Raw genomic sequence first — 27,947 nt, forward strand, 5'->3', positions numbered from 1 at the left:
ATATTTTTACACAAATTTAAAGATAAAAAAAAGTAATGATATATAAAATAAATGCAACAACTTGCAAATGATGCTATATAGATATTTACATTATGCACATTCGTAATTTAATTGCAGGAGAATCCTTCTTTAAGGTTGAGTCCGAAGTCACGTGGGTGGTCACCCACCCAGGTGCAGGCTCTGAGTTATGCCGCTTTAGATTCTGAGTTAACATAAATTTGAGCTGCGAATTTAGGACTTATGTTGCAAAGTTTTCACTTTCACTAAGTAAAAACGTCGAATGCATTTATGGAATGTCGGATACCTACTGCAATGTAGAGAATCTAGCATTAGTTGCGTACGAGCACGGCATTACGTAATCTGATTATGATGAATCTGGTTACATAGGTAGTATGCAAAATCATTATGGAATTTATTGCGATAGACTGTAATGTTAAAGGTTATTCTCTGTTTTACAGATGGCCGCCGTGACGTCGACGACGGCGTGCGCCCCCATCACGTCCCACACGACTGCGGGGGGAGGTGGGGGCTCCCTCCCTGAACTCGCCAAAGATCATCCCCCGAAGGAGGAAAAGCACCTCAGTCTTGCTGAGAAAATTCACGGGCTTACGGAAAAGCTTCACTCCTTGGGGCATCACCGTTGCGACAGCGAGACCAATCCAAGAGGCAGAGCTGGTAAGCTTTCTTCTTCTCGAAATTTCTGTATAATGTCTGCTACTCAAATAGCAGCTCTTTACTTTTGAAAACATTCTTCGATATTCACAAAATTCAGGCACGCGTGGTTCATGAAAACTATCGATTTGTCCATTGATTCCCAACTGTTTTGTCTATGAAGCCATATGTCAATAAGCAAATCGGTTGAATTGCAGAGTGTGTACCTTAAGGAAATGTGTGTCGAATTTTGTGTACCTTAAAACTCATTTAATTAAAAATAACCTGCTAGTTTTTAGTATACTTTTCTTTTTTGAATAACAATTTTAGTGTATTATAAAAGGAGCAATCCAAAATATCATTTGCAGCTTAGGCACAATAGTATTCATAAAAGTCAGTGTTGTTTCGTAAAACTCATTCCCATGATGGGGATCTTTCTGACGCGTTGATGAGTATCATTTAAATATAATGAATAAAAGTAATTCAGAAATGCATTCAAGAAATCCTTCAGAACTTCGTTACGCCTCATGACAGTGCCCACCAGCGGCCGAGCGGTTAAGTCGCCGAACGATGGTAGTTTCGACCTGGGTTCGATTCCAGGCGAACTAAATAGCTGCTTTTCGTGATTTTCCCCTCATGTGCAACTTGTATACGAGTCAGTTTTCCTTAAAAAGCCCTCCACGAAGGCATTCCTTCTCTTAGGCTGATAGACCTAGTGTGCTTTGCCTTTATCAATTAAACCATAAGCATCAGACTTTTCCAAATTCTCCGAAATTGCGTTCGAATTATGAAATCTTTAATTCAATCAGTGGTAGTCATGGATTTCGTATAATAGGACTTCTGTGATTCATCTTGTTTTAGCAACAACGGCTAAATTTTGAATCTCATTGTTGCACGATATGAAAATAGAGCATTTTAAGAAAACCAGAGGCTTTTGCAGTGTTTAAATGCCTATTAATTAGTAAACTTACACTAAAATGACATTTTCTTATAAGATTAGGTACTTTTCCATTTCACCGGCGCAGACGATAGTCTGCCGGAAATGATACAACCGACGCCAAATGGAATATCCCCGCTGGCATTTTTTTACCTCCACATTTCCAAAACAAGTCGCGGCCATTTCTTATCAGTCACGTCTTTTTCCTGATATGTTAAAAATAGATGAAAAAAGCCAATGAAAATTTGGGATTGCCCAGAACAGAGAAAGAATCTATCATTTTCTTTCAAGAAGGCGTTTTGCCTAAAATTTCTACTTGTGTTAATAATCATGAAATGAAATTGTATTTCGGAGACGAAATTGTGTGTGTGTGTGATTATGGCAAAGCCTCGAGGGCTATCTGCCTAAGAGGAGGGATGCCTTCGGGGAGGACTTTCTAAGGGAAAATGGCTCGTATACACGTTACACATGGGGAAAACCACGAAAACGCCCATGCAGCCAGCCCGTTCGCGGGATTCGAACCTCGGACCGAACTACCAGTATTCAGCGACTTTACAGCTCGGCCGCTGGTGGGCCATGGAGACGAAATTGAATGGCGCTGCAACTTTTCAGCTTGTCGCAGTAAAAGAAGTTACCTGGAAAGACACATGGTTTGAGTCATGAAAAGTGAGTTTCTTGAAGTTTGTTTATAGTTGAACTTCCATTAAATGGTGTGAAAAGCAGTTAAAAGTCAGTCACGGAGCAGTTGAGGACTAGAATAATTATATGTGCAAGGTTTGTATGGATTCTTTGCTTTTAAACGTCAACAGCGGAAAATAGGAGGACCTGGTATGATTGGTATATACCACAACAATGGATCTTTTTTTGGTGAAGTTTGCCGTGAAGCAAACGAATGTTTCCTTGTGTAGGTGCCAACCCGATCCATGAGAATTATATTAGAAGCAATTAAGGAAAATATTGAAAAAGGAACTGTAATATATTCCGATTCGTCTAAATCATCCTGCACTGAAAAACTGGAAGAGGATCGTTTCGAGCATTTCAAAGTGAACCATAAATATAATTTTGTAGATCCGGAAACTGGAACGCCCAAACAAAAAAATAGAAAGATTGAGAGGTAGCGCCAACTGGCGAAATAATAAACACAGAGAAACGACACGTTATCATCTGGAACGTTATCTCGCGGAATTTAAAGGATGGAAACGAAAGACCCATTTGAAAAAATTTTAAACAGTATTAAAATGTTTATGCCTCCAAAGTAAAAATTTCTTAGAACAACATTTATTAAATATTTTTATGGGTATACTGTGCATTGTCGTCAATAAAGCTTGCTTGGGGAAATCTGCAGCGTTATTAATATTTTTTATGTGTGTACTGTGCGTTGTCGCCGAATAAAGTCTGCTTGGTGAGATTTGCGCCGGCGTAAAAGGAAAGTACCGGTATCTTTTATGTGGATCAGAGTATTCTTCAAAACATTAAATTAATTAAGTTCTTAAATTTATGTTTTGGCTAGAATTAAGGACGAATACTTATAACTCTACATGTGAAGGAACTCCAGTGTAAATTGTTTGTGCAGGCTTTAAAAAAATGTAATTGCCATGTTGTGCTGCAACAAGCAGATCAAAAATGGTGGAAGGCTGGTTTATGCTGGCTCCATCACTACAGGCGTACAGTAATATAAAACAATCAATTGAAATAGTAGCCACGTTTTCTGGCCTGTGCAGTGAATATTTCAAAACGAATAGTTATGAATAATAAAAAGAGTAAAAACTTATTTTACTATTTCCAATTTTTTTTCTAAATTCAGATGCTGGATCTCTTAATCTCCATAAATAGTGAGAACTCTGAAATTCCAAAACAAGTGTTTTTACTAGATCTCGCGACACGATATTAAGACGAATGAGAATTTTTTTTTCTTTAATAAAAGAGGGTTTGTTTACAAAAGCTTGAACTGTGGCTCTGATTTGCATCACAAAAGTCTCTTTTGCTTTTAACACATTCAGCAGTGCACCCTGGCGATTAAGTTTTGAGCCGTATAGAACAAAAGGTTCGTTACTGCAGTCGCTGTCTTTGAAAATATTTTGCGATTGAAAATAAATTTAGCGGTGGTTTTAAGGTAAATGTTGTGGTACATTAAATTCGTTTTAACCAAATTCGTTCGTTATAAAGGAGGTTTAAATCTTTAGCTCACTGAATAGCAGTTTTAAACGTAAGATTTACCTATGTGATTAGCGAGCCCATTAAAATTATTAAAATAATAAATATTCTAAAAAAAATTAAATATTCTAACTCTCTAACTTAGTTTTATAAACAACATAAGGGTGTCCTCATTTCATTGTGAATATATATCTATCTATATTACCCACGAGATATTAAAAGTAGCATTATTCTGTCGACTTTAGATGAAAGCATTCCGATTGTTGAAAGCAATTATGTATTTCACATTTAATTTTTGTTATTCTCATGCACAGAACATTAAGGGGACGCGTATAGATATCTTTTTTTTTTACTCCAAAAAACTGTTAAAGTGGACTAATTGCAAATTATGACACGTTTTCATTCGAATTCTCGAGATCTCTAGAAGTCCATCCACCTCTGTTTCCGGTTCTGTCTTCACAGTGTACAATTCGAAAATTTGTTTCAAGTAATGTCTGCACTAAAAATTACGACGTTTAAAAATTTCTATTATTTACCATTGCTAGTTTCTTGATCATTGTTTTAATTTTTCTTTTGCTACAACTGTGTAAAATTCTTCGTGTAGTGCAATAGATTTTCTCAAAATTTCCACCCTCATCAAAGTGTATTAACTATACCTGTTATTTGGAAATTATTTAAATGTTATTCTCCTTTCGTTCACTTCTAACTTTGCTGAGTAGGTGGCATCATAACTTCCTGTTCATTGCATATGTAAGCAATGAAATTTATCAGAATGGGACTTCCGCAAAAGTTTTTAATTAACCTTCCAGCACGCACGCTTGGCAATTTTACATGAGCACGCGCGCGTCGTATTTTTTACGACATCCGTTATTTTACCGTTTTTGGTACGAAAAACGACAGAAATGAGTGAATATTGATAATAAATTTGTTAAGAAATGCAAATGAAAAATGCAAATGATATTACATTCAAATATAAATAAATTATTTTCAAGTTCTTTTGTTAGTGAGATGAAAATGCAATGATGTATTTCATTACAGAAAATTTTTAATTTATTATTTATTAGTTATATTTTAAAATCGAAGCTAATTTTAATTTCCATCAAAGACAAGTATAGACAATAAAAAAGGAAAACACCTTGGTAGAAAAAAAAAAGTAAGTTTAGCATTACTTACTTCTGCAAGGAAATTTACTTCTTACTGATTAAAAAAAACGCACTTTAAACTAACTTTAATGTTTTTATTTATTTCTAAAAAATAGAAATAAAAGAAAATAAGGAATGGAAATAAGGAATGGAAATAGCTATTGTTCTCCCATCGAAAGGTTTCCTTGCCTTCCTTTTCTTCAGCAGATAATTCTTGAAGAAACCGAGCAAAATCAGCTGGTTGCACATATTTTTTTGCCGTGAAAACCGATATAAAATTTACAGAACCAAATGTATTTAAATTAAAATAATACACGGCAATTAATAACACAAAATTACAAAATATTTGAGAAAAAAATATTTTCTGAGTTTTAAAACACGACCACACGCGTATCGTAACTTTTATGAAAAAGCTGCCACGTAGCACAAAACCCCAGTTAGAAAAAGAGTCAAATGACTTCCTATTGGCACATTCATGATGTGGGGAAGGGTAGAAAGGAGGAATAGAAATGACCTTCAGACGTCTCAGCTTCGATATGCGAAAAAAAATGCATTAAAAACTGAATTTGTCGTAAATTTGGAGCATTCGCTCGTGCTGGAAGGTTAAGAATACTGAAGCATCTTAATTAAGAATCGGAAAAGGCTTTGCTCTAAGGTGAACAACCTAGAATTTTTAAGAACGCTGAACAGTAGCAGTTCGAACCAAATTCAAACTCTGAATCACGAAAGATTACATCGTTACTAAACACACTGAAATAATAGGTTAGGTTAGATTCATTCGTTGTATTTTAAGTTTCAAGACCAATTAGATAAGTTGGATTATTTGAATGTGGCAAAGCATGCGAAGGTTATCTGCGTCAAGGCCAATTAGAAGAAGCACAATCCTGAAGTATTTGAAACCGATGAATAAGGTAATATTTTCCTTTCCTGCGTGTCATCATTTTCATCTAGAGCAGGAATTCCCAACGCTATACCCGCGGGCACCATTTTCTCTCCAACAGTTTTACATGTGCCCACTGCTGTGGGTACAAAATTAAACATTTTACAAGGGTCGTCCGAAAATCGATGTGTAAATCACAAATTTATAAAAACACGCACTGTCCCAAAATGTGCATTAGGATTTTGATGGATGAAGCATTAAGAGTCCATTTCTTGCCCAATCAACTGCGAGATGAAAACTTTTAACGATTAAAGGAAGCACTGTATGAAGGATTTAAGCTAATGTGATAGAAAAGTACTTCAACAGATGAAAATCTGCTAAGAAATACCCAGGATGTTTGCAGGAAAAAAAAAAGAACCTTGATGAAGCAAGATTCAGATGGCAAGATTCTTCATAAATTTAAAACGATATATTATGCTTGTCGAAACTTCGTGGAGAAAGCTGCTTTGTCAAACATGCATGAGAAAATAACTAAACGAAGAGCATAACTGACAAATACGATACAGAAGGCTAACTTAATGCCGACAGGACTAGACTCTTTCTAAGATGACATTTGAGATGTCTCAAGTTGTTACGGACGATACTAAAACTAAAAGTGGAGCAAAGAAAGTCCAACGGGTAAACGTTTTCACGTATGACACTATGTCGGTTCTGAAAAATTGCCATTTTTAGGATTTGGAAAATATGAAAATTCTAAGTGCTTCCAAGCTATAGTGTTACTAATAGAAGCCTTATTAGCTTACAGATGTAAACTTAGAATGGTGGATCGCAGCAATTATTAATGAGGAACGATTGCATTTGTTGGATAGATAAATCTAAAATGAACTTAAAATAATCATTTTAACTAAAATTACAGTGCACATTTCGAAATCGATGGTTTGCAGCTCTTAAGAATCGAATATTTGATGTTATGTTAGGTATTATTTTAGATTAGTTCGGTGTTAGGAATACTTAACATAAAAAAAACTGATGCAGATACCACATCCCTGTGCGGAATATTAAATTATACGCATTTTTGCAATTCATTTAAACTTACTTCCTCGACGTTCGTTAGAGAGATAGTATTTCTCATTCAATTAATTCAGTTCACTATTTATGTTACTTTTGAGAAGCAAGTACACCTTTAACGTAGAACTACTTTCCTCCATAATGGTCTGATGGGATAGCAAAAATTAAGACTCTGTTTAGCGTGTGCACCAATGCTTGCATCTTCAAAAATACAATCGTTACTATCAATCTAAATGCATCATTTGATAGATAAAAGAGCACGTTAGCAAACACAAAACAAATTTTAAAAATATGATAAGTACACCTCGTGACTTCCTTGTACGGAATATTAAGTTATACATATTTTTTCTTGCATTTCATTTAAACTTATTAGATTGAATTAAATCTACTTCGTCGATAGCGCATAAACCACCAAACGAATAAATGCACTCTTTAAAATTCGCTATATTTGTTTACCATAGCGACACTCTGGAGATAGATTCACTTAACATCGTTGCATTTCATTCATTTTATTACCACCTTTAATATTTGTAACCCTGAATGCACAAAATTTATATCATCTGAAGAATTATCGAATCGTTGCCACATGTTCTATTCAAATACTATACTAAATCTAAGACGATATATAAAAGAAATTAAACAAACAAACAAAAAAGAAACAAGTTTTCACAGACGATTCAGTATTTCTCATTCAATTAATTGAGTTCTCACTTCGCGACAAGGCAACAATATATAAAAACTCAAAATATCTATATTAAAAATTAGGAAACAAATCTTAAGCACTTATTTCTCCGAATAAATTATAGAATGGATTATGCACGATTTAATTCGCAATAACAAAAGAAAGCGTTATCTTTTTTGTTGCGGTGCTCAGTTTCTCTAGATTGGCCACAAATCCGCTATTCTGCTAAGTTTCAAATGCAAGCAAATATGGCTGCTAGAGTAAAAATATATATAGGCTTAGCCTCACTTAAACAACTTTAAACAACAATAGGGTTTAAGTGCGAAGAACATGATATTGAATAAATAAAGGTGACCAACAAAATATTAAAAACACTTCTTCTGAAACCATTTAGTTTTCTTTTTTGTTTATTTGTTCAGTAATATCCTCACACTTCTGTTATTAATCTTACGCAAACACTAGCGGCTCCTTAAATTAAAAGAGAAAGCCTACCATCACTTTGTTTTCGATTTTTCAAATATTTTTCTTGCCGGATGTTATGATCAATTTGTGTCTTATTTCTCAACAATGTACGTCACGATTTGTTATCACGTATGTACTTCAGGTTGCCTTGTCCTTATCACATACGGCAAAAGATCTATCTCTTGTATATCCTGTTTTGAGTTTAGTTTGAGTTTTATATCTGCATTGATGATTAATGACATTCTTTTTATGTTTACATATTACATTTAAATTTTGAATGCTTTCTCTATTACGCATTTTAATGTTTGTAAACCTGATTTAAGTTTATCTTTAATTCCTTTCTCGCTGAATTTTCTTTTCTTTCGGTTAAAACTCGAACGTTTTAACAATTTTCATCAAGCTGCCAGAACATTACAAGAACTCGGCGAATCTTACAAAATGGAAACGTTTGTATTAATCAGCAGATTACGTGGTAAAGTTTTATTCTTTTTTTCTTTCATCATACTGCATACCTTGCATTTAAAATGTTGATAGTTGCAGATTTGAAAGTATTTGCTTCGTCTCCTTTGTCATTACGCTAATTTTCTACGCTTATTTCTATCGAGTTGCACTCCAATCTGATAATAGCTTGTTTTGTTCCGCATTTATATCTTTATTTAAACCAAATTTTAATTAAGTAAAATAGATTCTTATCTTATTATTAACTTTAGTTTATAGTTTCATAAGGTTTATATTTTTATAAGGTTTAATGTGTTTCTCTACTGTAAAATTTGACTAACCTTTTGGTAGATTTAAAAGCGACTTATCGCTATGTCTAAATTTAAAGTACAGAAACTTGAGAAGGGTGCTAAAAAACCCTTTTATTTTAAACTATATGAACAAAAGGCTGGCCTGGTGCTTACAAAGTCCGCCAGCGCTTACGGCCAGAAACTCAAAGTGGAAATTCAAATATAGGATTAAATCTATATATCTAATAGCCAAAGGCTAAGCAGAGCAATTTAATCGCGAAGTTGGCTCAATTCACTGGTGTGAATTTTAACTATCGACAAAAAGTAATGTAACGCCGAAGATAGGAACTCTAATCTAGAATAGCAAGGCTAGTAACGTGGTCTTCAAACAGCAGACGCTCTGACGTAACAATCTCAAACCCTTATTTAAATGCACGCGAAGCAATTTGCATTCTGGCTGGAAAACGAAGAAGTGAGAGTAAAGAAACCAGTCATAAAATAACTGTTATGTAAATTAATTGGTTCATGTTATTAAGGCCTCAAGAGCTATCTGCCTAAGGAGAGAGATGCCTTCGTGGAGGACTTTCTAATGGAAACTGGCTCGTATACACGTTACACATGGAGAAAACCACGAAAATGCCCATGCAGCCAAGCTTGCCAAGTCTTGGTGTATTCCGACTCTTCGCTGATAGAATGCCTCATCGGGAACGCTATCCGCTATACAGTACAACTCTAATTATCCGAACTCCGACTATCCGAATCGCTTTCAGAATTTAAGAAAAAGAGAGAGGGAATAGACAGGAAAAGATGAGGATGACGTGTCACTTGAGGAATTAATAAACATTCTTTTGAAAATTCCTGGATGTTCAGAAGTTAGTGCTGAGGATACAGTAGAATGGGTGGTTTGTGATTCGTCAGACCCTGGGTTTTAAGTTCTGAATGATGATGAACTTATTGAAAGTGTGGAGAAGAAAGTGTCGAGGAAGAAGATGACCTTGATGTCGAAGTTGAAGCAGACACGAGAACATCAACTAGTGAAACGTTTGCTTTGAAACTGCGTTAAAGTGCACGACTTGGCTGCCCGAAAAGTACGCTATATAACATGTACGTAAAAGTGTTGCCTTGAAACTTCCTTTTCTTTAGAAATAGCTCCTTTCTCCCATTTTCAATATACAGTAATTAATTAAAGTGTACTTCGACCTTTTCTTCGGAAAAAATCTAATTATCTGAATTTTTGATTATCCGAATGGGGTCCGGTCCCAATTGATTCGGATAACGGGATTGATTCGGATAACGGGAGTTCTACTGTATTTATGGAAATTTATAAACTGATCAAAGAGTCAGAAATTTCGGTCCTTCGGTATTTTATATTTGTTACCATGAAAGACCAAAATTGGAGAGTTAAAAAATGTCGACATTCTCGAGTGAATGTCAACACATACCAAATACGTCGTTGAAAGTCCAAACATTTGGCTATATTCGTATACATTCAGACCATTACTGGTGTATGTCGACAAGCATAGATATGCTCTGGTAGAGGTCGAAACTAAAAGCTGAGAAAAAAGACGTGTTCCACAACTAAATGTAGTTGTAAAAGCAAGAGACTTATGTGCAACTCAAAGTTAGAGTTACTGTTAGAGTTTAAGTTGTTGAAAAAACTAAGACTGTATAAGTTAGTTATCGGTGTTATTTTCTTTTCTCATTTAGAATGTACTGTTCGTTAATAATTTTATTTTTATTTGTTGTTAAGTAAGCTTTCTCCTGTTTAGACAAATATCATAATATATTTTACATACAATAAAAGAAAGAGTCTGTCTGTGTGTCTGTCGTTCGTGCTGCGCATAAGCTAATAAACACACGGCTACGAAATTTGGTATATAGGTCTAGAAAAGAGCCAGTGCACCTCGAAGCTATTTTTCGAAAATTCGAATCAGATTTTTTTTTTCTTTTTTATTTTAACTTTTCGCTTTTATTGCATCATTATGAATATTTTCATTCTTTTAGAAATTTGGTTTTGGCAACAATTTTTTATTCTATGCTTTGTATACTGTTTTTTTTTTTTTTTTTTTTTTGTTTAGTTAATTATGCCAAAGCACACTAGGGCTATCTGCCTAAGGGAAGGGATGCCTTCGTAGAGGACTTTCTAAGGAAAATTGATTCGTATACACGTTAAACATGAACACATGTGAAAAACCACGAAAACGCCCATGCAGCCAGCCCGTTTGCGGGATTCGAACTTCGGACCGAACTACCAGTGTTCAGGGACTTTACCTCTCAGCCGCTGGTGGACCCCTTTGCATACTGGACTGCCGACTGTTGAAAATATGAGACAAAATGCTGCTTTTACTTCTTTTGATTTTTGGACACGCACATCGCATTCTTCTTATTCTGATGCGCATGTGTCTCGCGAAACACAACACAAAACATTTCCTCCCCCCTCTCTCTCTTAGCTAATGGCAAAGAGGTTTGAATATTTTGAATTATGTCATCCACAAACCACAATTTTAATTGGTTATTGCTTTTTGACGACAGTTTCATTCCTTTAAATATTTGGTTTGGTAACAGTTTTTCATTCATTGCTTTGGATACCGAACTGCTGACTGTTTTCTCTTGAAAATATGAGATTCATTGCTTATTTCATTGTAATTTTTTATATTATGTTTTAATTATATAAAACGTTTTGCATGATTTTTTTAGGAAACAAAAGTTTTTAACTTCCTTTATACCACTTAAATTCTTAAGATTTTTCAACGGGAAGTTGGTTAATTTATTTATTAGGATGGTTAATATTTGTATTAAGGGATATTGCTTATTTCATTGTTATTTTGTTATATGTTATACATTTTTTTTAAACTTGTAGATTTTTTTGATAAAGTTGTTCTGCAGAGTAAAATTCTGCGCAGTGTTTTAATTTAACATTTGGTGTTCCCTTTAGACAGTTTTCAGATACATTTAAAAGCCAGACGAAGGCTGACAGCGTAGCTGCAAGTATTCTAATAACAAAGTGTATTTTATAAACGTAGCGAAAATATTTTTATTCGATACTGATCATCAAGGCATCGTGTATATCTACATTTGCCAATGTAAGTGAGAAGTAAGTATATTTAGGAAATATTTCGGACATATACCAAGCGACTATCTGAATGTTGATTTCGCCGTCTCAGTTATCTAAATGTGTAACTATTACTAGCAAATAAAGAAAAACCTTATATTTTCTAGTAAATTCCTGAATTTGATTGAATAATATCAAAATTCCACTACCAATAGAGACTGGAAAAAATTACCAGCCGGAAAATTCGATCTTTTCAATTTTCGTGAATTTTGCATTTTAAACTAAGAATTTTTTTACTTCTATGTACGAAGTAAAAAGGATGTATTGTAATCGCGAAAAATTTCGGGTATCATATTTCAACGAAAATATCCGTTTCGACCGCTATCGAACGCAATTTAACGATATTTTTGCGTGACATCTGTACGTAAGGACAAAATAAAGGACTCTTTTTCACAAAAAAAATTATAAAATTTATTTAAAATGAATTCTGAAGAGAATTTTTCGTGGCGTCTGTGCGTACGTATCTCGCATAACTCAAAAACAGTTAGCCTCAGAACCTTGAAAATTTGTATATAGGACTGCTATAACATATAGATGTGCACCTCCCATTTTCGTTGCGCCAATCGGCCGCACCAAAAGTGTCTAAATATATGCAGATATGTATCTGTTACTCATCTCTGTGGGCTCAGATTTTTTATTCTTATATGTTTGTAAATTGTGCATTTTTTGCTTTACAAACAATTGAATTATGTTGTTCTTATCTTCCGGTTAAGATTTTTATGCTTTTATTTAACCTGCATGCAATAAGTGTGGAATTATCAACCATTTAAAAAGTTTTTTTAAGTGCGGCTGAGCCTAATTTTTCTTTTGCATGACAGCCATATTTGTGTACATTTGAAACGAGCAGAATAGGAGATTTGTTGCCAATCTAGAGAAACTAAACTTCGCAACTTTTCTATATCTTTAAATTTTTAATGAAAATATTTTTTTTAAATTTTTTTGTATTTCTGCCTTGCTGCGAAGTGAGAACTGAACAAATGAGTAGCGCATGCGCATTAGGTAAGCAGCGCTGAATCATTTGGGAAAAACTGATCCTTTTTTTTTTTTTTTTTTTTTTTGTTTGTTTAATTTCTTTTATATGTCGTTTTAGATTTATTATAGTATTTGAATAGAACATGTAGTAATTCTTCAGATGATATAATTTTTGTGCACTCTGAGTTATAAAATGAATGAGATGTAACGCTGTTAAGTGAACCTAGCGCCGAAGTGTCGCTTTGGTAAATAAATGTAGTGAACTTTAAAGACATTTATTCTATTGTTGCTTATGCGCTATCCACGAAGTAGATTTAATTCAAAACTCGTTTACTATTAATTCAGTATGTTTAAATGAAATGCAGGAATATTGCATATAATTTAATATTCCGTACAAGGAAAAAACGAGATTTTGTTAACTTATGAAAGTATAATGAATAGTTTCTTTGCAACACCGACGAGACCTTGTAATAGGTTCAATTTTGCATTTTCGAAACCAGTCTTCTCTGAGTCTTGAAAATAATTTCTTAAATTTCTCAGCCTAATTTTAACAGCTGACGGACGGGAGAAAGCTTCTATACTTTTCTCGGTTTCTGGGCACTTTTTAGAAGAATCAAATAAACATGTATGTGTGAAAGTGTCGTTGTTTTATTAAATCAATAACATTTCTTATAATATTTTATGACGTTATATATTAGCATATATAGTGTTTTTTACAAGTATGATATTTTGTAAAACATTCACCCTCGTGAAGTGTTACCTGACAGAATTTACACAATCTTGTTTCGCTTACAATTTTCGGACTTATTATCACTTCCTACATCGATTAATTTATCTGCTGAATTTCCTCATTTCAAAAAACACTTTCGTGCTTGCCATTTTAAAGGTCACAAAATAACTTAAAGATGCTATGTAAAATGCAAAACTACGCAGTAGAATCAGTAGATAGGGAGTACTGTAATTAATAGTACAGTACGCAAAAAAAAGGGGGGGACAGTTCTATATCTCCCGTTGTAATGGGCCATTTGACAAAAATCAAAGCGTTCCTCATGCCTCGAAAGCACGACTTAGGATATGTATTAAACTTACTATATATAGCATTATTCTAATATATGTATTTTGACACAAAATCGGACTCTTTTCGGAAATAACATGCCATTTTTTTGTTTTCATATTTCTCTTCTACGACTCAAATTATGACAAACTGCCAAGTTTTGTAAAAATCACACGAGCAGTTTTTAAAAAGTTAGCTCTCAAAACTCTAGCTCCTCAATGGTAATTGAATTCGGTATATATTTATTTATATCTCTTTTGTTTACTAAACTTACTTGATTCCTCCTTCTAGAATTCGAAATTTAAGTTCCTTCCAAATAAAATTCGCCCATTTTTAGTCCAAAGGGATTTGAATCCCGAAGGACTATTAGTTTCGTTTTGGCATTTTGCGTCGGTCGGTTCACTTTTCAAACTGTTGCCATAAAATGTTAGAGTCCTGCATTATATTTGAAGAAATTAAATAATGAAAATCTGCGTAAATGTATGTACACTCACGTTTGTGAAAATTGCAACACCAAGAAGGAATCGTCATAATTGAATGCAATTTAATACACAGTTGAGTGGTAGTGGTACAAATAAATGATTAAATGTTCAAAGCAAACAAACAAGAACAAGAGATCAGAATCAGTATTTTGTGTGGCCACCACGCGCCGCAATAAGTGCTGCTACACGACGTGGCATGGAGTCAAACAAAGTTTGAATGTCTGACTGAGGAAGAGCATTCCATATCGTTTGTACGCGTACCCAAAGTTCGTCTGCAGACGCAACAGGACGAGGATCACGAGCAAGACGCCGACCAATGATATCCCACACATGTTCAATTGGCGACATATCCGGGGAACACGCAGGCCAAGGAAGAAGCTGTACCTACTGCGCTGCAAAGAAGGATTTAACAATCCGAGCAGTATGAGGGCGGGCATTGTCCTGTTGAAATATAGCGCCTGGCAAGCTTTGAAGGAAGGGAACAGCTTCGGGCTGTAGAACTTCACGGATATACCGGTTGCTGTTCAGATTGCCCACAATTCGTAGCAATTGAGATCGTCTATGATATGCTATGGCTCCCCAGACCATAACTCCGGGTGTTCGTCCACTGTGGCGTTCGATAATGCACTCCGGAAGGTGGCGTTCACCGGCATAGCGTCTGACACGAATGCGGCCATCATGGTACCACAAATTAAAGCGGGATTCGTCAGAAAACACGACATGCTGCCAATCAGCACGCCAGTCTCTATGCTGATTGGCCCATTGTAGCCGCAGGCGGCGATGGTCGTGCGTTAGGGGGATCCTGTATAAAGGAGTCCGTGCGCGCAGTCCACACTGCAGCAGACGTCTACGAATTGATGAAGCACACAATGAAACACCTGTAGCTATTGACCACAGTACTGCCAATTGTCTAGAGGAAGCTGTACGGTCCGTCCGCGCCATGCGGACCAGGTGTCTATCATCGCGAGCTGACGTCACATTTCGGGGTCCACTCCCGGATTTCCGAGTTGTCCGACACTCGTACGTCCACTGCTTCCAAACGCGCATCACTGTGCTGCTGTTACGCTGCACACGAGAGGCTACTGCACGATACGACAATCCAGCTTCACGAAGGCCGATGATTCTCCCTCGTTCAAACTCTAAGTTGTTCAAATCTCGCTCTCTTTCGTCGACGAGGCATAAGTACAGATTGAGTTAACGTTTACCACTAGCAGATAACCACCGATAACCATACACGCCTCGCTACAGCCGTCTATTTATTCGGATCCATCAGCCGTTCAGAGGGCGCTGCTCAGCATACACATGCGCTACGGATTTGCAATTCTAATCATTTGCATATCATGCGCTACTTTGCATTTCCTGAAAATTTCAGCTCACTCGCGTAAGTACTTCATGGTGTTGCAATTTTCACAAACGTGAGTGTATATTTCTCACATTGTCATAAAATAACGGTACATAGAGTCATCGAATTTTGAATAACGTAATCCTCCAACGAATATGAGCATGTGGAAGACCAAATGCAGAAAAAAGCATTTTTATCTCCAGCGCGTGAGTCTCTGTATCGGAAATTCTAAAGATATGCTCGTTTTAAAACTATTTTGCGATATTGCTGTTGCACTGGATCTTATGGTTTAAGTGCGAGGAACATGATATTTAATAAAGAAAGGTAACACACAAAATGTTAAAAAACGCCCCTTTGGACGTAATTTAAAATCTGAAACATTTCAGATTTTTTTTTTATTTATGATTTATTTTTAAAATTTGTATTTTTAAATAATTTTTATAAGTTTTTCGAAAAACATTTTGAATTATAAGCTGTAAATTTTTACCATCATCTTAAAGTAGATCAATTTCCAAGCATACCTGCAAAAAATTAGAAATATTTACTCAAAATTTCCTAGGATATACGTGAATCTGACGCATTTTGAAACTTGACGTATTTGTTATAAGCTATAATAGCGCCAAATGTGATTTCCGCACTATATTAAAATTATTTGAAATAATTAACTATTATAACCAAAACTAACATAAACAAAATACTCGCCTGGGCTTTTTAATTAGCTTTAATTAACAAAACACAATAAAAATAAAGCATTACAATTAGGGGTGTTATAATTACACATTTAAGTTATAAAGTAAATCTCGGGGAATAACATGCTTAGTCCATGACTCCAGTACATTGACTAAAGGCTATAGTCTTTTTTTGGCTGGTGTTTCTTCCGGCGGCCGCTAGGTGGCGCTCGTTGAGCCGTGGGGTTACACTATGACTTTTTTTCCGGTCGTTTGCGATGGAAAAAAGGAAAGGAAAATAGGTTGCTATGAGTTAAGAAGTTCGCCACTTGAATTATTCTTGGCGCAAACTGAATAGAATGCGCCAAGATAAAATTTTGCATTTCTTCGTAAATTTCGCGCCAAATTTTGCAAAATTGAATATTTAGGTTTAGTTTGAGTCGTAGAATCGAAATGTTAGAATAATGCTATGTGTAAATCAAGTATATATCCTAAGCCGCGCTTTCAAGAAATGTAAAACGCAATTTTAATTTCGTCAATCGTCCGAGTAAAACGAGAGATACAGAACTTTTTTTTCCCCCAGTATACCAAGAAAAACAAATTAAATGAAATTTGCATAAAATGAAAAACTAACACAGCGTTTGAAAATTCAAGCAAAAACGTAAATCTACGTGTCCCATCCTAGGAAGTCACAACGAAAAAAACGTAAATTTACGTCACCCGTCCGTTAAGTGTTAAGAAACGGTGTTACTGGAGGAGAATATATAAAATCAAAATAATATTTAAAATGATTTATTTATAGTGCATTTAATACTTTATCCGTGCCTAGACAAGAAAGAAAGGGAACGGAGATAAATAAGGCATTTTTAAAACCTAACGCTAGGCGAAATCGCAGGATAACTGATTTGCCGCTTCTGTACTGTCTTTAGTAGAAAAGGGATTCAGTGCCAGAGGGCTAAAATTGCAGAAAACGTCGTTATACGTGATTAGGTAACTTAAAGGCATATGATGTAAATTTATCTTCATTGACAAAAGAAATACTGTTTTATAATTATAGTAGTAATAACTGTCTTCCTTTTGTGAAATGCGTGAAATAATGGGATAATTGTCTCAAAAAAGGATGCAAGATTAGTATTTTTTGGTGGTATTCTAGCCTTGGGGCAATCACAAGAAATATTACTCGTGCAATATTTCCTTAAGAAAATAAGCCCCATTTGCATTTTAGTAATAATTCACAACACGGGAAATAATGACCTCCTCATTATTTTTTAAGTAACTGCCTATTTTTTTATCATATCTCATGACTTTAAAGATTCCTTCGGTTAATTATACCATATGTCCCGTAGTCAGCTAGGATATCCAACATCTTAGAAAATGTTCTTCGTCGAATGAAAAAAAAAATCATATAGCATTCATTAATAATTTTAAAAATGCGTAACATTTTTGTGGGAAGTAAAAAATGAAAGTCGTTAGGAATGTATTTTTTAATGAGTGTTCCATTAACGGTAAGCCAAAGGTTTTTATTTATTTTTTTTTCTTAAGCTGAATTCACGTTCTCCGAGTATGAGTGAATTTGTTTATAAAAAAGGCATATTTTAAATAGGTTGCAATTTAATTTTGTCTCAGATAAACAATTAGTTTACGAAGTAGGTTGCAAGTGAAAAGTGCGCTGCTATTTAGTCATAAACTAGTCTTGCACTTAAATTAATAAGTAATGATTATTTTGGTTATCATTATTTCTTAAATGTCTTTGGTTTCGTGCATATAACAAAATTTTCTCTTTTTTATATGTTTTCCGATTAGCATTTTGCTGGTTGTGCCCACTACAGTTTTATTTGTAATGAGAATTTAAAATGAGTAATTGTTCTTATTCTCTCAAGGCAAGAATTTCCTTAAGCAAATAGCCGCAGTATGCTTCCTCATAATGAACTAATCTAATTCGATCTATCCTTTAAGATAAAAATAAATACACAAAAAAAAAAAAAAAAAAAAAAAAAAAAAAAACTGAGATTCAGTATTAACTTAAATGTTAATTCATGTCGTCTTTTTGCTTTCTTCCTTTTGTGTTACTAGCTGTTACCCGGCATGCGTTACAATGCTACTTAAAGGAAGAAAAGTGTTTGTATTTGAATTCTGTTGTGAAATTTTTTTCTTTGTGCGTATTTTGCATGTTTCGATTGGCTTGCCTGACTTGATACCAAGGCTAATAATGGTTCGGGTGGTGAATTTATTTCTGCGAGTTTCATTTTTCCACCTGCGCAGCTCCTGGTGCTTTATTCTTAAATCTGAAGGCTCTGCAATACATGCATTATTTATCCATCTTTCCAACGACCACACTTGGATGAAGCCTGTAATCATAATTCGCATCACAATGGAATATACCAAGAATCATTAAATCAGCTTGCAGTGTTCGTCTGGATCGAGGATTGCGTACTCGAGCATTTTTCAGTCTTGCTTTCCGTTGCTCGTCTGTTTCAGACGAACGGGCTTCAGCAGTGCGTACTCGAACGTTTCCCAGTATTGCTTCCTGTTGATCGTCTGTTACAGACGAACGGCTTGAGCAGTGCAAACTAGAATCTAGAATCTTCTTCTCCACAGACGTGGATACTTTTGAAACCCATCTGCTATCTTCCACTTGATTTACAGAACCTAAAAAAAAATCCTACATGATTTATTTTGAGTTCTGAATCATCGTTTTCATTTTATAGGATAATAGCCAAGAAAAGACCGGACATTACGTCTGAAGTTTGCCTTTAGCGATATAGGTGCAGTCCTCTGTACTATACTCTGTGTAGTCCTCTGTACATCTGTACTATAATGAAGATACTGTGAGGTATCGTTTAAACACAATTGGAGGGTCAAGAGTGTCCGGCGGATTACATAGAGGGAAGAAAATCGTGTGTGTGGTCCCCGCAAGTCACTGTTTTCAAACTTTTTTGATGCGTCATACGACATATTTCTGACATCTCAGATGGAATAATTCGTTCCAGTTGACAGTGCAAGAGACATAACTTCACGACTAGTGTCACTAGATTTTAGCGTTCTGCGCTGTGTCAGTCGTGAAATCCTCTTGATTTCAGGAAGGTTGACGAATCAATGATCTTGCTTTACCTTTGATATCGTTCCAGCTAAAACGAATCAGAGAATGTAAAATACTACTGAAAAACGAAGGAGGCGTGCCTAATTCAGTCTGAAGATTTTTTCCATCGGAACAACACGAGAGAAGGCTTCTTAACTCTCAACTAGAAAGACCTAGAATACTCCCGACAAGAGAGACCCTCGCTAGCGGGCTCCTCACGTCAACAGGGCTGTAATTCACTTCCCTAATTGTTCTATGCAATTCATGAATTATATATAACTAGCGAAAGTACCCGATACCAGTTAGGTTAGATAGAGTAATGTATCTAACAACATAGAGAGCGTCATCGCTGTAATCCTTTAATAACTATGCAAAAAATATGATTGATAGTCATACGTTTTTCAGTCTGATGCGATATGGAATCCACATAAAAAATTTCGATAGAAAAATAAGCTAATTTTCTTTCATTACATCAGCAACAATGGCACGCAGTTTTTAATGATTTTCTAATTTCTAATCCAGTGGTCATAAAAGCTCAAGATTCATCCAATATTTCACCTATATGCAATTTTAGTCGATTAAATGAGACAAAACATTAATCATAATTGATCAGAAATCAATAACGCGAACAAACAAACACTCAAACAGACATTCTTCTTTATATGTATAGATTCTGTAAAACTTACAAATTTTTGATTGACAAACTCTACGATTTGAAAGCGAGCAGTGGCAACACTTCTCGAAATAAAACAGATTTTTATCTCCGGTGTGCGAGACTGTTGCCACTAGGAAAAACGAGGGCGAAAGTTAGCGTTTTCAGAGTTTTTAATTAATATCTCTGAATTTAGCTATTTATTTTGGAAACACGTGGACGTGGACCTTTTCCAGGACCCAGAAAGAATTGTGGAAAGGTTGGTGACGATAGCTATAGTAGTGACTGAGTTATTATCGAAGAAACACACATACTTTATATACATGGATTGTAAAAAGCTTCTCGTATTTGTAATAAATATGTTTTGAGTTTAAAATGCAGTAAGTGCAACGCAACTCACAAATGTACCGATCATTACAAGGAGTCAAATGCGCTACTCAACACAATGATAACTCACAGTCGCCCGCAAGTGTAAGGCACCTGAAGCAGTATATAACTTTTAGTTGTGAAAATTAAGTCCTGTCACGCTGCTGCAAGAGGCAAGATGTAAACGCATACATATACACATTTACATCATAAGAATACATTGATGTATATGAAAATAAAAATGCATAAGAAAGAGTTTTTGATATTTACGTATTGAACATTTCATAAAAATCTATTAATTCCGTAAAAATTTTGTCCCCATATGGAATGTTTTTGAGGTGTGTAATTAACGCATCGTGGTTTCTCATTTGGCCATATTGCAGGATTTCCCATGGAGATCTCTAGGATTGTAAACAATGTAGTCATGTTATCTAGAGTTATAAGAAATTTTTCTTTCTCACTGCGTGCCTTCCAGGGGTAACTGGTAGCATATCCGTCTAGAAATCGGAAGATCCGGAGTTCGAATTTTGATGAGGCTTTTGTTTCTTTTTTATTTGATAAGTACCTAATCCCTCTCGTGTGACCTCTAGAAGCTATTAGGCTTTTCGAACCAGAAAACACAAAAATTCAGCTATGCTCTCACCGGATTCGAACATTGGATCTTCTGATTACCAGCCGGATGTTCTATTAGTTACACCTCAAAGGCATACAATGAAGAAGGTACAAACTCCTTAAGCAGCAGGATTTTAAAGATATATGGATCAAAATTCATCCGGTCATTAACATGTGTTTTCATAAACCTGTCTTTCAGTAAAATTGCCTAAAATCTGCATTGTAAAAACGTAGAAGAAAATCTTAGTATTCCACGCAGTTATTGCTCTGTGCCATATTCATTACCACTAATGTACTAAGCACTTTTTACATCAAATAAAGAGAAATAAAATAGAAAACTTTTTTTTAACTCTTGAAGAGAAGGGACCTGTGTCTGAACACCATCAAAATTGTGTTAAAGTTTTATTCAAAGTATACTCCAACTAAAATGCTTTTTTGCCTGAATTTTAAACCTTTTACATACTCATATTTCAGAGTTTATATATTAAAGTAGTGCTGTTTCAGATTTTATAGATTTAGGTAGAATTACTTCAAATGTTATACTATGTTAATATGAAACATTTAAAAAAGAAGTAAGCTTATAAGTTATTTTCTCCCTCCTTTCTGCAAGCCTTCGTGGTGTAACGGTAGCACGCTTGGCGCGTATTCTAGGGGTCCACGTTCGAGTCCAGGCGAAGGCATTGCTCATTTTTCAGGTCTCCAGCTTCAGAAAATCTAATGACCCCACAATGGCGTCCGAACTAAATGGTGGTGGATAATGTTTCTTCGCCACCAGGATTTGGCGACGGGGTCCTCTAATCCACAGGACAGGGCATGACTAAGTGTCGGAAGCACCAACACATCGCCATTGGCAGAACTGGTGTCGCTCCTTCACACTAACCATCTTGAGAATCCCCTAATCCCCAGTCGTTTAAAACGGGGGAGTATATAAGGAATTTTCTCCCTTCTTTCTGCATGCCTTTGTGGTATAACGGTAGCACATTCGGTGCGCTTCAAGAAGTCCTAAAGACTACACAAGCTGAATATGTAGATTTCAGAGGGAAAAAGGCGATAGATTCTTAAAAAAGTATTTATCTTAAAATTACGAAAGAAACAACCTTGTGTTTGGCGTGGATTTAGACAAAAAACTGAATCGATTTCAAGAGCAAATGGATTCCTCTTCATCAGGAGCAAAGAAATTTGCAAGACTCAGAAGTTATCGATTGACATTTTTATCTGAATCTACGCCAAATGCAAGGTTGTTTTATAAGGTATTTCTCCCGCTTTCTTAGCATGCCTTCGTGGTGTAATGGTCAGGACATTTGGCCCGTACTCTAGAGGTCCGAGGTTCGAATCCCGGCGAGAGCATTGCACATTTTTCACTTCTCCTGCTCTGAAATAACCTAATGTCTCTACAGCTCCTTTACTAATTTTAAGTTTCACTTTGGAATGTTTCTTTTCTGATTCTCTCTTTTATTAAGATAGTAATTTTTTTTTCTCCTGAATTTCTGCTTTTTCGCAGGGAGTGCTTCCGTACATCCGATGGTAACAGTAACTCCCAACTACGCAGATCAGAAGTCCTCAGATTCCTCCCCTAACCACAGCCAAGTCTCTAGGAACTCCTCCAGGAAGTCTAATAGCTCCATACTCGTTCACAATGGTGAGTCTTCCCTCCTGTTCTTTCTATTTTTCTTTTTGAGAAACATAAGCCTCAACCAGACAATATTTATTTCCAATTTCCATTACATTTAATACTGTATGTTACTTTTCTTTCCAAATTCCATGTATTTTCAACAATAATTGGTACTTTTAAAATTTATTAGAAAACCACCTTCTATTGTATTTTATTCTGTATGCCTTTTAAGTAATCTGGACACTATGATGCTGGCTTCTATAATGCGCTTAAGCCTTGATTCTACTGGTTTTGTGCATATAATGTCTACTTCTTGTCATAGAACAAAGCTTCTAAAGCATACATAATCATGCACTCTTTTGCCGTACAAACCATTTTGCTCAGATTTTGTTTGAGAATGTGCTAGAAGTGATCGATCGGATTCAAGTCTAGTGAATTTCTAGGCCAATCTAGCATAAAAATTTTATTTTCCAACATAAACCTTCTGACAGATTTTGAATTGTGACATGGAGTAAAGTCAGACTGAAAAGTCCCTGCAGAGGTTTTCGAGAATGGTACAATCATATGTTTTAAAACTTCTATGTGCTTTGATGGTATCATCATTCCTTCAAACAGTAACTAGTTTTCCAGTGCCATCTGCAGTGAACAAACTCCAAAACATTTTAGAGGTATTTTTCGGTTTGTTGGAAATGTTGAGGTCTTAATCATTCACCCTCGCTTCGTCTAACAATGTTAGACGTGTAAATAGGATAACGTAAATGATTCTCATCGTTGAAAATAACGTTTTTTCTTGTTTTCATCACTGCAGTCCATGAATTGTATGGTTACGAAATGCCCAGCTGCGGTAAGATAGCTTTTCCAAAAAGCGAATTTAGGGTTGCCAGAAAATGGCAAAGAAATGCAGAGGTGCCATATTTGCTGCGAAATCGCCCGTATGGCGAAAAAATTGGCGGTATGACATAGACAGAGCGAGAACTTTATAGAACGAATTCTTACCGATTTTCCCGAGAATGTCCTCGAAGGCAAGTCAAAAGCTATATATACTCTGCTCGTACGCGGGTCTGTAGTTTACCTTGATTTCAGTAGCAGATAGTAGAGTTCAGAGGCTACCCTGAGAGCTACGGAACCAAGTCGGGATCTGTACCGTTAATTCCATAATGTACCATTAACGGTGCGTTGCCGTGAAGCTGTCTTCACCATTATAGCCTGAAGGCTGTGTTGCTGATTGTTTCACCGTGTTTGTTGTAGTTTTTCGACCACTGTAACGCGTCTTTGGAATTCTCCTATGTAATACTGACAAATAAATTGTGTTTTAATTCTTCATCAAGCGTTGTCGTTAATCACTCCAAATCCACCGACCCGTAGAACCCAACAGTACTGTTTTGGCCCTCAATAATCGCCTTGCTTCGTGTCATGCGTCAAAATTTGCTTTTTAATAGGCTTTAGTGCTTTCCGACCAGCAGCGAGAAATGTACGCTACACGTTTGAAGTATGAATATCAATGCCAATAGATAACGGATTTCTTTTAAGGACTTTGATGATTTTTATTGGATTAATAATTTCATTTCGAAATAGGAATGAAATGCGTCTAGCTCCAACTACCATTCCGCGTTCAAAGTCTGTTAATTCTCGTCGTGCGGCCATAATCACCTCAAAGCCTCTTCACATGAATAACTTGAACACAAATGAAAGCCCTGCCAAAGCACTTCGCATTTATACATTTTCTACGCGATACTACTGCCATCTGTATATTTGCATATTGCTATCCCATGACTTTTGTCACTTCAGTGTATATTATTTAAAAGCCATCCAAATACATTTAGCAAGATATCAGAGAGCAACTACACAACTAAAAACTGAATTTTGATGTTGTATCATCTAGGAGCATTTCGGTTTTAAATACATTGCAGCGGATTTATTGAAGCATTGTAATGCTGCATTATGGCACTAGCCTAGTACATTGCAGTGCTGCATTATGGTATTGCAATGCACTAGGTTAGCGCTATAATCCAACCTAGTGCACTGCAGTACAATATTGCAAATACCATATTGCATATCGTATTGCAGTGCTGTATCATAGCACTAACCTAGTACTTCCTTCATTAGTGATTGTAATTCAAACCCTAGCTCCCGCAAGGATGTGATAATGACTATTAGTGAGCAGGACAATAAATGTGCAGACGTATTAATTGTTATAGCCCAATGATAGTTGCATTTAGCGGATTCGACGCTTCAGACATATATCATTTTTATGACGAGGTGCTTCAGACATATATCATTTTTAGTCCAAATGAGAAATTTGCCCTGAAGGACTATTAATTTCATCTTGGCATTTTGCGTCGAAAGCTTTAAAAGGCTGTATCACTTTTCAAATCGTTGCCACCATATATTTTCGCTCTGTCTTATATTTAAAGAAATTAAATAATGAAGAATCTGCATAAATATATATATGTTTCTCGCATGCTGATAAAACAACGGTATTATAGAGCCATCAAAATTTGAATAACATAATCTTCCATAGAATATGGGCATGTGGAAGCCCTAATTTAAATTTGAAATTTGTTTTATTATCGATTACAGATTTTGGAACACTTAAAAGAATTTTTGAATAAAAAAATTAATGATTTCCAAACTAGCAATACCAACACTGTGCGGGGGCAAAAAATTTCCAGCGCGCGAGACTCTGTATCGGAAAATCTAAAGATACGCGCATTTTAAAACTATTTTTTGACATTGCTGTTGAACTGAATTTTATGGTTTAATTGCGAAGAACATGATATTTAATAAATATAGGTAACACACAAAACGTTAAAAAAAAAACGCCCCTTCGGACGTAATTTAAAATCTGAAACCTTTCAGAATTTTTTTATATCGTTTATTTGTAGATCATAATCAAACTTAAATCCAATCTCATAAAATGTAAGGTTAGAAGAAGATTAGAATTAAAGATATATTTTATTACAAATATGTTTTATTATAAACATATTTGTAATATTTATATTAAAGATATGTTTTATTACATTATAAGTGAACATTTGTTTCTTGATACTTTTAATAAAAGTCAGATCATTGGAGAAGCAGATGTTTTGATGAAACATTAAAGGAAGTGTTACGTTCAATGTATTCAATGAAGAGGAGTAGCAGATAGCTCGCTCCGTCCGTTTTTATATAGATTACAGATGAGCTCATTCCATTTTTATTGATTCCGATGATACTATTTCAAAGGTTTGAGACACTTGGACGTTATATTTAATGATATTTTGTCAGTCTCAAAACTTGTGATCCAATCTATCCCCACTTCCAAAAGGTTTCAAAATCCCTTATTTGCAGAAATATACATATAAATAAAATTTGCCCAACTAAGCCTTCATACGAAGCACATATCTGTAAAATTCATATTTAAAACCTTCGTTATAAATATTCTGTAGAGACATTATAATTTTTCGAGGCCGGAGAGATGAAAATTTAGCAATGCCTTCGCCGGGAATCGAACCACGGACCTCTGGAATACCGGCCCAGCGTGCAGAACCACTACACCCTGAAGACACGCTAGAAAAGCGGGAGAAATACCGTATAATTCATTTGAGATTACTGTACATAAAATGTTTTCCAAATACATACAAATACACACAACATTTTTCAGATGAAATATGGCTTCAGATCTCTACAAACGAACAGGATTTACGGTCATTTCCTCTGTGCATAAAATTAATTAGAACCATTTTCCCTTAGAATTCCTCCACGAAGACATCCCTATCTATAAGCAGACAGCCCTAATATGTTTTGCCATAGCTACATAATCCAATCCAATCCAATCCCAATTAAAATATAGCCAAACAAATTACAGCAATAATTTATAAAACAAAAAGTACACAAACATCTGTTCACTAATTTGCAAAATGTAAAACTAAATAATACGTGTGGAGAGTAATACCGTATGCAGAAATTCTTTACAGTACATAAATACAGACTAAAAAAATGGGTCTAAAGAAATTGTAGCATTACCCAAATACATACACTTACCAATTTATAACATTGTAGAAGGAAATGTATGAAAATAATTTATGATGGTAAAAATAGAAGAAAAACTGTAATCAAACAGCTCACGCATATTTTTAGAAACATGTAAGTTAATTTCTCAAAATATTGTCGGTCCTTCCTCTTTTAGCCCAACGGGACGGTAGCCCTGAAGGGCTATTAGTTTCGAAACGACTTTGACATTAGTTTCGAAACGACTTTTTAAATCGTTGCCACCAAATACTATCGCCCTGTATTATATTTGAGGAAATTAAATAATGAAGAATCTGCATAAATGTATGTATGTTTCTCGCATTGTGATAAAACAACGGTACCTAGAGCCATCCAATTTTGAATGACGTAATCCTACTGCGATTATGAGCATGTGGAAGCCCAAATTTGAAATTTGGAATTTGTTTTATTATCGATTTCATATTTTGTAAAACTTTAATGAATTTTGGATTAACAAACTCAACGATTTAAAAACGAGCAATGGCAACACTCTACGAGGGGAGAAAGAAACATTTTTATTTCCAGCGCGCAGAATTGTGTAACGGAAATTCTAAAGATGCTCATTTTAAAATTATTTTGCGACTTTGCTGTTGAACTGAATTTTATGGTTTAATTGCAAAGAGCATGATATTTGGTAAATAAAGGTAACACACAAAATCTTAAAGTTAATTTATACGTAATTTAAAATCTCAAACCTTTCAGATTTTTTTAAAATTTTTTCAAATTTGTTCAGAAACGTTCTCCTTGTAGTGAGTTTCTGATTAAATTCTTAATTATAAAACTTGAAGTTTTGTTTTAAGTCTATTTGTAATTTTTTAATGTGTTTTCTTTTTAGTGGACCTGAAGCCTCTACGAAAAGCAAGCAGCCACGTCGATGTCTATTCCTTGCGGGTGCCTCTTAAAGATATCGTGTGCTACCTGTCCTTGCTTGAAGGAGGAAGACCAGAAGACAAGTTAGAATGTAAGCTCCTTAATTAATTGCATTCATATAAATGAAAATCAATACCGTACCATATATATATAATTCTTTAAAATATAGGTTTTAAAACATGAAATCTTAATGCCAATCTTAATTCAAACTACTTGAAAACAAGACTAAATTCTCTATACAAAGAAATATCTATGTAATAAATAAGTAGTCTAAAGTATAAGTTTTCATGTGCAGTTTTTTACTTTTGTGTACGTTGTAAAGGAAGTATTGTATTGTAGCCGCGAAAAATTTCCGTTATCATATTTCAGGGGAAATATCGAATTTGTACAGAG

At 35.1% G+C, this 27,947-nt stretch overlaps 1 protein-coding gene across 3 annotated transcripts in view; it reads left to right on the forward strand.

The window, feature by feature from the left end:
* Positions 1–27,947, forward strand: part of Dgk (diacyl glycerol kinase 1) — a 911,622-nt gene that overhangs the window by 703,066 nt on the left and 180,609 nt on the right. For 2 of the 3 annotated variants that reach the window (XM_085814117.1, XM_085814118.1), the window contains 3 exons: positions 459–675; positions 22,545–22,682; positions 27,520–27,645. In XM_085814117.1, coding sequence (XP_085670243.1) covers positions 459–675; positions 22,545–22,682; positions 27,520–27,645 — 481 coding nt within the window. Of the gene's footprint in view, positions 1–458; positions 676–8,261; positions 8,449–22,544; positions 22,683–27,519; positions 27,646–27,947 lie in introns of those variants that run through there. The other variant, XM_085814119.1, reaches the window with a different exon arrangement.

This window comes from Stegodyphus dumicola, chromosome 3, assembly GCF_044657685.1.
Source record: "Stegodyphus dumicola isolate Sdum_Otavi_A_Nest chromosome 3, ASM4465768v1".
Lineage (NCBI taxonomy): Eukaryota > Metazoa > Arthropoda > Arachnida > Araneae > Eresidae > Stegodyphus > Stegodyphus dumicola.